The following is an 11,706-nucleotide window of genomic DNA, read 5'->3' on the forward strand; positions in this document are numbered from 1 at the left end:
AGTGGCCACAACAGTGAGAGGCCCGCATACCACCAAAAAAAAAAAAAAACAAAAAAAAAAAACCATAGAAGTTAGTTTGCAAGTAACTAACTTTAACAGAGTAAAAGATAAGTAATCAACTCCCTGGCAGATGGGAACTGTCCACGAGGATCATCTGAGCCCTTCCAGTTGAATATCTATCTCTTCTTCCAAAAAAAGAGTTATTTCTAGGTTCCAAAAATATCTTTAAACCAAACTATGCTGGAGATTTTCTCTTTGCCTTACTACCGTTTTTCTCCCCAATCATGCCCCCAGATGCTGACCTTTATGGGGCTACATCAAAGGATGCCCTCGACTTCTGGCTTGCAGGTGGGTTAACACACTGGTAGACACTAGCAGGAGACTGGAAGGCAGGAGGGGAAGGGCTGGGCATTTAATCTGCTGTCTCCCTCCCTACCAGATTCCAAAGGCTGCAGCTCCTGTCAAGCTGACCTCTCCCCCATAGCTACTCTCCCCAGGTTCTGGTAACTTCTCCCTCTCCTTACCTCTCTTCATGCCTAAGGGTGCTAAAGGGCTGCTTGCTGTTGCCACCACCAGGGTATTGCTCCATGTCTACCTCGTATGGTGTCTCTTAACCTGCCCACATGAATATCAACAGCCCCTATAATAATGACCTCACCTTTACTAACAATAAAGGCCTGACCTGGAAAACCCAGCAGATTAAAATGGACAAGTGATCATCTGTCCATCATGACATGGCCATTCAGACGATGAATAGAACAAATTAGAACTCTATTCATCAGGAGTGGCACACTGAGTTCCCAAAGAACAAATGGGCAACTAGGAACTACGTAAGAAGCAACCATGTAGTTCTAGCAGATAGTACATAATTTTAAAAATATATATTTTACCTGGGAAAATTATTTACCGGTACAGAGGATATATATAAAAATTGAAGATACAGTTGGATGGGTGTAGGTCCCTAGTGCATCCCTAGCTCCTCACAGGTCTGAAGTTTAATGGTGAATACACCCCACAGAATAAGAAACCTGCAGGTGAGAAGTGCAAAGAAAAACACTGATGTGCTGCCTTTCATAACATTAGGCTGGGGGAGGAGCCACATCAGCACTCCAGCTCTGTCTGCTACCACATACTGCAATGCCATGCTGCACCACGGTGATGACACACCTCCACATTTGATTTCTCACTGCACCATCAGGCTAGGAAAGGCCTGCACATGGCCTTCAACATATGAAATTTCAAAAAGCTGTGTGGGGGAAGAAAAAAAACCCTAAAAGCTTCCAGAGAGAAAAAACCATCACATTAAAAGGATCAGAAATCAACACGTCATTTGAATTCTCAACAGCAACAACAGAGACTTAAAAAATCAATGGAATTTCCATGTTTCAATAAATTCCACCCTAGAATCCTATATCCAGCTAAACTAACAATTCGCTGGGGGTTAGAATAAAGAGATTTTCAGACATTCAATTTCTCAAAGAATTTACCTCTCAGGTACCCTTTCTCAGAAAGCCACGCAGAGTATGTTCCATTAAAACCAGGAGGGGGGCTTCCCTGGTGGCGCAGTGGTTGAGAATCCGCCTGCCGATGCAGGGGACACGGGCTCGTGCCCTGGTCCGGGAAGATCCCACATGCCGCAGAGCGGCTGGGCCCGTGAGCCATGGCCGCTGAGCCTGCGTGTCCGGAGCCTGTGCTCCGCAAAGGGAGAGGCCACAACAGTGAGAGGCCCGCGTACAGCAAAAAAAAAAAAAAAAACCCAGGAGGAAAACCAAAAATGAAGCAGACATAGGATCTAACACAAGAAAGAGGTGAAGGGAATTCTTATAATGACAGTGAAGTAAAGATCCCAGAATGATGACTGTGGAGCTAAACTAGAGAGTAGCCAGTTCAGATTAGAATTGTTACTGCAGAAGGAATCAGGAAAAGCATGAAAGAAAAAGAGAAAGAAAGCCTGACAGATTACCTAGTGTGTTTCACTTACTAAAATGACTTTTATGGCTCTGTTGAGGTTGAATTAGTGAGTTAATGATAACCTAAATCAACCACAAAAAGGCAATTACTACTACCTTAAGAAAAAACAAACAAAAAAAAGAGGACATGCAATCATAAAATGCACTTAAATGTGAACATTTATATAGTCAATATAGGGCTTCCTTGGGGGCTCAGTGGTTAAGAATCCACCTGCCAATACAGGGGACACGGGTTCAAGCCCTGGTCCGGGAAGATCCCACATGCTGTGGAGCAACTAAGCCCATGAGCCACAACTACTGAGCCCTTGTGCCTCAACTACTGAAGCCCGTGTGCCTAGAGCCCATGCTCCACAATAAAGAGAAGCCACCGCAATGAGAAGCCCGCACACCGCAATGAAGAGTAGCTCCCGCTCGCCGCAACTAGAGAAAGCCCGCGTGCAGCAATAAAGACCCAACACAGCCAAAAATAAATAAATATATTTTTAAAAGAAAGGTCAATATGAATTATGAAGGTTAATATAACCAAAAATTTTGACATAATTATATTGGGAAGATGAGGGAAGCACAAGTTTTTGTGAGGGTTGTGGTTGGAGGGCTGGAGGGAAGACTTTGAGAGTGCTAAACCCTCATCCTCTGGGTAGAAAGTAAATGAATAAAGTCTAAAGTTGAATAAAATCAAGTAAAATGATAGGAGAATGTTATCTGCTGGACAAAACAGTTGAAGTAGTTGAAAGTGGTTGCCTCTGGTAAATGAAAATCAAGGATTATGAGGTAAGTAGGGCAGAGGCTGCTTTTTCATGTTAAGTCCTATAGCTTTAGTTCACTTTTTTAAACTAGACAGTTATCCTGTTAATAAGAAAGGAGAAAGGTCAAGAGATTTGGCTCCTGATGAGAGAGGATGTTTGATTTCAAGATAGAAGTGGAGATGAAAAGTGCTACACGAGGGTGTACGATGATGTAGAGTACCTAACAATTATATTCACTGATCCTAAAACTTCAACATCCTCCCCCAAAATCACAACTCTATGTTGTGACTTGAGGACCATAGTTTTGTCTTTATTTTTCCCCCTTATAGACAAGTGAAAGTTTTAATTTTAAAATTACTCCTAAGGAAGCCATTATTATCTTCTGTTTCTACTCTTGAAGATAAAAAGGTGCATTAAACAAAGTCCCTGTCCCTGAAGAAAGGCTCATGACAGAAGGAAAAACAGGGCACAGGAGATGTTCCTAAGGCAAAATGATTTAGAAGCATTCTATCACATAAGCATGATCAAGAATGGCACTGGATTTAGAACAGGTTTACAGCTACTGCCAAAACACATGAGTGATACCAGTAAGCCATTAGAATAAATTTCCATGAACACAGAAATAATGATCCCAGACCATCTTTCCAGAGAGGGAGCCAAGCCCATTCCCCACAGAGATGGCATATGCTAAGGGCTGGAATCCCTTTCGGGCTTTGAAAGCTAACCTTGGTTGTCATGGGTATCATCATTCACGCTCCCATTCGGCATCAATGTGCCTCTTTGCCAAGCATTCCCATCACTCCTTCCTATGCCAGGTTTAGATACAGAGCCATGGTTCTGTTTCCCTCTATAAAACTGAAGCTGCCTCAAATGGAAAAAATGTGCCCATGTAAGAACTTGGAATGTAACAGTTGCCTTACTCTAGAAAAGACCCATCAAATTTAGAAGTGTGCCATCTTAAACATCAATGAAAAAAAAATTAAAAACAAACCTAGGGAACTATGGTTTCCTGTTTTTCTCATCCTAACCCAAAAGAAACCTCTTCCCCTTTTGTCAAAAATTTCATATAGGGGACTTCCCTGGTGGTGCAGTGGTTAAGAATCCACCTGCCAATGCAGGGGACACAGGTTCGAGCCCTGGACCGGGAAGATCCCATATGCCGCGGATCAACTAAGCCTGTGCGCCACAACTACTGAGCCTGCGCTCTAGAGCCCGCGAGCCACAACTACTGAGCCCATGCGCCACAACCACTGAAGCCCGCGCACCTAGAGCCCGTGCTCCGCAATGAGAAGCCACCGCAATGAGAAGCCTGCGCATCACAACGAAGAGTAGCCCCCACTCGCCGCAACTAGAGAAAGCCTGTGCACAGCAAAGAAAACCCAACACTGCCAAAAATAAATAAATAAATAAATAAATAAATAAATAAATAAATGTCATATAGACACTGTTATACAACTGGAATAATCTAAAGAATGCTTCTGAAAGGTAAATTGTGCATAGTTCAGTTATGAAAGAATAGAGCACACAGTTGGCAACTTCCCAGGTTAAAAACATTAATTATATGCTACCTAATAACATGGTTGCTTCTTATATCGTACCTTGTGCATTTGTTCTTCAGGAACTTAATGTGTGCTACTCATTCCTGAGGACTAGACTTCTCATCTCAGTTGTATTCATCACCTGGGTAGTCATGTCAAGACAGACAGATGTTAGATGATCACTTGTCCATCTTAACTTGCTGAGTTTCCCAGGTAAGGCTTTCACAACCAATACTAGTACTAAGCTCCACATCATTACTAATCACTACCCTTGGCTATGCCATTGCTCTAGCATTGAAAACAGTCAAAAGGCAGATAAAGGGAGTGACGTCCCCAGAGGTAACCAAATAACAATATTCACTGAAACTGGATTAGAGTGTTCCATTCATGCTAATGTACTTCCCTTTGAAACTACGAAAAGATCTCTTCTCTACTATTTTTTAATATGTCAAACAAAAAAGTACTCATTGACTGGTTATTGTGGATTCAACACTATGTTAAATAATATAGAAAACATTTAAAAAAAAAAAACTTTCCACCATGGTCTCTGACCTTATATAGCCTCACTGATGAGATTATTCATTTGTTCACTCAACAAACACTTGTCTTAGTAATCAGTATGTGCCAGGCACAGTGGTGGTCACTGAAAGACAAATACAAAGATACCTACCAGGAGGTTACAATCTAATGACAGACCCTGATACATAATAAGAGAACACAATAATGATTTGAGACACAAACAAAGTACTGTGAGGACCAGCACGCAGGAGACTAGGGGGCTAAATTCTGTGGGACTGATAAGTCCTTTGCGATTTTCACACCCCAACAAGCGTAACCGATTCCCACAGAGAGGAGTGCATTTTCCTTCCGTGCCAGGATTGAGGCCATGGCAAAATGACCATCTGTCAGAGACGCTGTAGATGGGGATTCCCCCCAAATGAGAGACTGGATTAAGTGTCCTTTAAAGTCCCTTCCAACTCTAAAATTATATAATTCCATGAGATCAGCAAAGGCTAAAACAGTAATAGGAAGCTTCAGAGAGGAAGGGAAACTTGAACTAAGCCCAGAATGATAGCTAAGATGCAAATAAACAGAAGACCGATCATAAGATATTTTGTTTTATTCCTTTCCCTAAATGTATGTCAGGTCAGCCTGCAAAACAGCTTAAGGGAATTAATAATTGGAACAAATAATAAATCCTATATTTAATAGAATACAAAGAAATATAGTCAGAATTATATATTTTACGAGAAAATAGTAGGGAGCAAGCTTTTCTGAATCACATTTTTAAGAAAATCATTTCAGAAAATGATTTAAAATACTCACGGCCCTACTGCATTATACTCCCAGTAATTACACAAATACACTTAATGAAATACGGAGCATGCCAAAAGACCTGGCATGAGCTTACATTGCTATTTGATGAAGAATTTAAAGAGTCAGGCCCTGAAACTTCCATTTGGCCTCGTTTCTCACCGGTTTTAAACCACACTGTGATTTTCCACTTAAAGCAATTCTCTTCACTTTTCTGTTCACCTTGTTATCCTATCACCTGTGCTCACACTTCTTACTCAAGGTGTCTTCACTTTCAGTTCCAAGACATATATAGCAGCCTCCAACAGTTAGCCAAGAACACATTAAAAAGCCAAGAACTGAAATCTTTTATAGGTTCCCCAATATTCACAGAAAAACACAATCTTCAGACAACATGCCACATCTTAGCAAGTCAATAAATTCATCAGCAAGTTAACTCTCTGTAGATATTCCAGTACCCTCTATATATTAAATCAAAGGCTAGTGTTCTTACTGAGTGTTCTCAGCACATCAAAATTATGTTATTTAAGTTCGGAAAAAATGCTGATCATTGCTGTTCATACACAGGTGATGAAAATTTACCTAAACATAAAAAAGTTGAGTGTGTGCTGGGGAAGAATTGGAGGGAAGTGCTCGCAAGCTGACAGTAGCAGATGGCAAAAGAGGGCCACTCCAATTGCCATAAGCTTGGAAATAAGAAGCAACTCAACCAATTGTGGTTAAATAGAAATGCTACTTTTTAGTTCCATTATCAGAATCAGTTATTCAGAAACTACTGGTGCAATTCCTAACTTACCCTTTTTTCTGAGAGGTTCAGAGTAAGCAAATGCAAGGTCCTAGTATGGGATGACTTCCAGTCTACAGGCATTACATTTCCGTAATTATCTGTCAGGGCATTCCAAATCCTTAGAAAGAAGAAAACTACAATCAATGAAAGTTAACATTCTGTATGTCATTATTAAACAGATACCTAGTACTACAGTGAAAGAGAGAACAAAAAGTATCAAAGCAAAAAAACAGGAGGCTATTGTTTCTCAGAAAAGCATCAACAAAGTAGAGGCTCCAGAATAAGACAAAAGGAAAATCCTATCATTGGGCCTGACAAGAAGTCCTGAGGGAAGGTGACAGGACATAGAAAACTCTCACAAAGTCGAGTTGACATTTCCACTGTATCGTGTGCCAGGCTCTAAGTAAGCAATTTACATATATTCTAAGCAATTGACATACATTAACTCATTTAATCCTCAAAAACAGTATTATGAAGAACTGTTATTATCCCCATTTGACAGATAGAAATTAAAGCACAGGAAGGTTAAATAATGTTTCTCAAACCAAAAGAGGTAGTAAATACACTGTGCTTTATACTTATTTTTCTTCTGTAACTTCCGAACATATAGACTATTTCAGAGAATGAATAATCTCTCTCCAACCAAAGAGAAAGAATTTTCTGGAGAAAGAATTCAGTCTCAATGTGAGACTAGGGTTTAATATCTAATTTATAATAGGCTAAGACTAAGACAAAACGAAAAGGGAAAGAAAGGGAGTTCACAATAAAATGCATATTATACCCAGTGCAGTCACCCTTCCTTATTATCAAACAGCATTTTGGGGAGGCAACAGGGTAAAATGAAAAGGGCACTTGACTGAATTCAGAAAACAGACTTGTCTACATTCATCCTCAATGAGTCTTTGACCATGTCCCTTAACCTCTGTAGGTATTAGCTGGACTTTTTAAAACGAGAAGCTTGGACAAGAATAGCAGACATTCCTTCCAGCTCTATTACTCTAAGCATTAAATCAAATGAGCTGTATTGAGAAAAGTCCCAAACCACACCGGAATAAGGACTGCAAACTCCAATTTCATGACCAAAATTCATTTCAGTCCCAAAGTATTAACCAGCATTTTTTTAAATGACATTATATGAAAAACATGAGTTCAGAAATATAAATGAGATGAAATTTAATTAGGGTAAGTTAAACACTACACATATAAGCTACTTAATGGCCAGAGATACACACATAGAAGTCATAAAGAAAAAAACAAAAAAATCAAAAACACCCTAACATTTATAACAGGTATCCAATTGTGAATAAGCCACTAAAAAATTGGGTGGGTCTTTTTTCCAAGCATGTAAGATACCAGGATACAAAAACAAGACCACCGGGGACATAAAAATAAGAATGCAAGCTTTAAAACAGAGAAACAACATACTGATTTAATGAATTGGGATTTGGAGCTAAAGAGAAGAAACAATGTGACCACAACTGCCAAAAATCCCAAAATGATGTTTGGCTTTGGAATGCACATTAGCCTCAATGAAAATGTGAGCCCAAAAAGCTCTAGAAAACTGGCTCATTTACCCAGAAAATCTCCCATACGCATGGTTCATTCCTATCCTCCTCTCTGCAGGAATCATCTCCTCTAATGCCAGTGTGCTCAAATTGGAAACAACACTTCTGGATGCTAAACTTGCTGGGTGTCTGGCCCACATCTTCCTGGGTAAAAGATCTGCAAATACTGCATAACTGACCATGTACCTAACCCTGGGTAGGTACTACTAGCATATTCTAGTAGGTGAAGACAGTCCAGAGTTTCTGAGGTTTGTTTTGTCTGCTGGTTTGCTCCCTCTTAGATGAGGCTGTAATAAAAGGACAAGTGGAGTGGAAGATTTCATGCAGAACTGACTGTGGGTGAATTTGATCCACCAAGAAAATGAAGCACAATTCACAGCCCTCTATCTTCACCAGGGCCAGAACATTTGTGGTCGGAATGACATAGAGCCGAGGTAACTGAAAGAGTTGTAGAATTCTCCAGTTAAGACAGGAACTGCCTTCGTCCTCATCATAAAGTATTACAGCCAGTCATAAACAACCAGCAGGGCAGCTCTTTTCCAAAGGTCAAAGTGCTGCTGACACTGAATCCCACACCAGACCCTTCTAAAGTAAAACTTTTAGCAGATAATCACAATCCGTATTTAACCAAAACTAAAACCGGGACTCAGAAGTGAAATAAAGTGCCCTAAGGCAAGGCACTATCTGGGTGAAAGAATTCTCAGCTCTCTCTAGTGAAAGAAACACGAATGGACTCTATCAAGCAATGGAGAGCAGATTTATGCAACAGAACAGGGACAATGAGAGTGGTGAGAAACCCCAGCTCAGAAAAGAGAGACAGAGATTTCTTATGCAGTCACAAATCAAGGGACATGCTGTACCACCAACATAACATCTACTATCTACTAAACCATTATCAAGAGTAACAAAACTTTTAAGTTTTATATCAACCGAAGATTTAAGCAAAGGCTAAAATACACTACTTTTCAGACAGTGCAAGTGATGCAAAAATAGGGAATCTTACCTGTGTACAAACCACTAATCTGTTTTGAGAAGTTATTCTTGATAAACCCAAACATATAATAAATATAATTTTAAAATCCAGAGAATGTCCTGAGTCTAGTGATTCCGAGTATATAAATCTATGTATAACACTACCTTCTCTTTGGGAATAGACTGTTTAAAATGTCATCTTTTGCCACTGATTGCATGCATATCTGTGTGTATAATATCCAATCAAAAACTTTTCCTTCTATGTCTGGGCAGAACGCTGTACAGAGGTAGCAATGAAAAGATATGGTCTCCAAGCATAGCTGGGCCTGAACCACTGCTAAGCTATGTTTACAGGCCCCCATTCCCAACCCCCTCTTCCTGATAAATCTTCTGATTCACAAAGGAAACTGACAAGCCCCTTTCTATGCCCATGAATCCTTCTCTCAAGAATTCTTCCCTAACCTCTCCATCCCTTCAATGCTCTGAAAACCCACCCCTACCCACAACCTCAGTGTTTACTCCATAATTTCACCCTCAGCCTCTCCAGGGCTCCTCTCCCCCTACATTACAACATTGTCAAATTCCCTCACTCTCATCATTCCTTTCTGTATCTTCTGGAGTAAAACTATGGTACATAATTACAACCCTTATCTAACCAAATTATAACTGGGTTTCTGGGCAGTTAAATAACCTCTGTCCCTCCATTCCCCTAGCTCTCATAAAGCCCTGCGAATTTCCTATCATTGCACTTAGGTGATTCTGTAATAATTACCTGTTTATGCATTGGTCTCCCTACCAGACTAGGAGATCCTTGCTATTAATAACCACTGCTTTTCCTTTATGCCTCTGTGGGAACTCACACTCAACCTGGGCTCTCAGATGGAGCCAATAAATTCCTGTGGCAAAAACGCTGCTTCAACGTCGGTACCTTTGCATGTGCTGTATCCCTGAACTAGAATGCTAGACCTTTTTCACCTGCCAGGCAAACTCCCACTCACCCACCAGGGTCCAGTTTTCACACTTCTTTCCCTATGAAGTCCTTCCTGACTCTCTCTCTCTCTTTCTCTCACACACACACACTAAATCTCCTATATTTTGTACATATATCCATTAGAGCGTTTGTCACACCCATACAAATGTTTGTTTACAAATCTAACTCCCACCCTAGGTTGCCCTCTGCTTGAGAGGGGTAATGTCCAGTCATCTTGGTGTTCCCAATGAGAAGCAGCCTCTGGCACGCAGCAGGCGCTTAAAAAAATGCTAGTTGAATGAATGAATGTCTACACATGTGCCCGAGGAGATACTATCTCTAACTACGGGGCTCTGTACAAGACTCCCCTCCAAACCAAACAGGGGTTGGTTTCTAGGAAGGAGGAGGACGTTTAGGGGCTCGTTGGGGGTCAGGGGAGCAGGGGATTTAAATCGCCAGGGGCGCAGAGGTCGAAAGCCCCGAGGAAGGAGGTAGGAGAACACGGAGGGGCGGGACGCCGGAGTTGATGGAGGCGGAAGGAGGGTGCGGGGGAGGAGCCTGCGGCCAGAGTCCCGCCGAGGCTGCTAACTGAGGGCCGGCGGGCAGGGCGAGGGGCTGGACGAGGGGCAGAGGGGGCTCCCGCCCGCTCCCGGCCGGGACCCGCACTCACTCGTCCCCCTGCAGGAGGCTGCATTCGGTGATGGGCCGCACGGCCGCCCTGGGGGGCTCGGCACCCGGACCCGAGGGACGGAAACACAGGCTCAGCTTTTCCTCCAAGCTGCAGGCCAGCGCTGGGAAGCCGTCGCCTCCCCCGCCCGGCCCTGCTTCGGCCTCGGGGCTCGCGTTACAGTTCTCCTGGTCCTGGAGGCTCAGGGCCGGCTCCTGGAACTCATAGAAATCCTGCCAGTCCCCGTCCGCCGCCATCGCCGCCTGGTGCAGTCGCGCGCCGCGCCCCGCCCCGCCCCGTCGTCTGGCCACGCCCCCGAAGCACCGCCACGCCCCCGAAGCACCGCCCCCTACCTCCGGCGCAGGCTTGGACCTGTCCCGGGTCTCGCAGCCCCGGCGTCTTCCCTTCTCCTGAGCCTTCTTTGAGTTGAGCGCTGGTCCCAGTAGAAAGGAAAACTTTAACTGCGTTGAGTCACCTCTTATAGTCTATCATTCAGGAATAGCTTTACTCTAAGATTTCCTTAGTGGGAACCAGGCCTAAATGTGGCTAAAATAAAGGAGTTCTTTAAACTTGCACCCAGTGTCAGATTACTCCCCAAATCATTTCCCCAAAGTAACCTGGCTCCTTTGGTAACTTTTCAACCAGAAAAACAGCCATTGTCACTTGGAAATGCTTAAATGGTACCAAAATTCATTCCACAAATATTTTATGTCTCCCACGTGTAAAGCACGTGCTAGACCCTCTGCAACATACAAAGATGAACAATTATGCGAGTTAATATTTGCAAAGCACTTGGAACAGTGCCTGACAGTAAGTACCAAATGTGTGTGTTTTATAACTAATACATGACTGCTCCCTACAACTGGCTTACAATGCAGTTAGAGTGATAAAACTGGAAAGCGTTTATACCAAAAAGTATAATTGGGAGTAGAGAGTTACTGTTTAATGTGTATTGAATTTGTTTTGCAAGATGAAGAGCATTGGAGATGGTTACTCAAGAATATAAATGTACTTAATACCACTAAACTGTACACTTAAATATGGTTAAGATGGTAATTTTGTTATGTGTATTTTACCATCAAAAAAAATTAGGGGAAAAGATATAATTCTAAGGGAGTGTGAATATGTAGAGGCAACAAATACCTAGGAGCTGATAGAAGCAGTATCTTTGGACTGT

At 42.1% G+C, this 11,706-nt stretch overlaps 1 protein-coding gene across 4 annotated transcripts in view; it reads right to left on the reverse strand.

Annotated features, from left to right (window-relative positions):
- Nucleotides 1-10,855, reverse strand: part of FEZ2 (fasciculation and elongation protein zeta 2) — a 44,738-nt gene extending 33,883 nt beyond the window's left edge. For 2 of the 4 annotated variants that reach the window (XR_008618876.1, XM_055089115.1), the window contains exons 1-2: nt 10,533-10,853; nt 6,365-6,473 (exon numbers count right to left, since the gene is read on the reverse strand). Coding sequence is in view for 3 of the 4 variants with exons in the window: in XM_055089115.1 (XP_054945090.1) it covers nt 6,365-6,473; nt 10,533-10,786 (363 nt within the window). In the remaining variant the exon portion in view is untranslated. Of the gene's footprint in view, nt 1-6,364; nt 6,474-10,532 lie in introns of all 4 variants that reach the window. The other 2 variants (XM_024118671.3, XM_007113494.4) reach the window with 2 other exon arrangements.
- Nucleotides 10,856-11,706: the final 851 nt, after the last annotated feature.

Source organism: Physeter macrocephalus, chromosome 12, assembly GCF_002837175.3.
Source record: "Physeter macrocephalus isolate SW-GA chromosome 12, ASM283717v5, whole genome shotgun sequence".
Taxonomy (NCBI): domain Eukaryota; kingdom Metazoa; phylum Chordata; class Mammalia; order Artiodactyla; family Physeteridae; genus Physeter; species Physeter macrocephalus.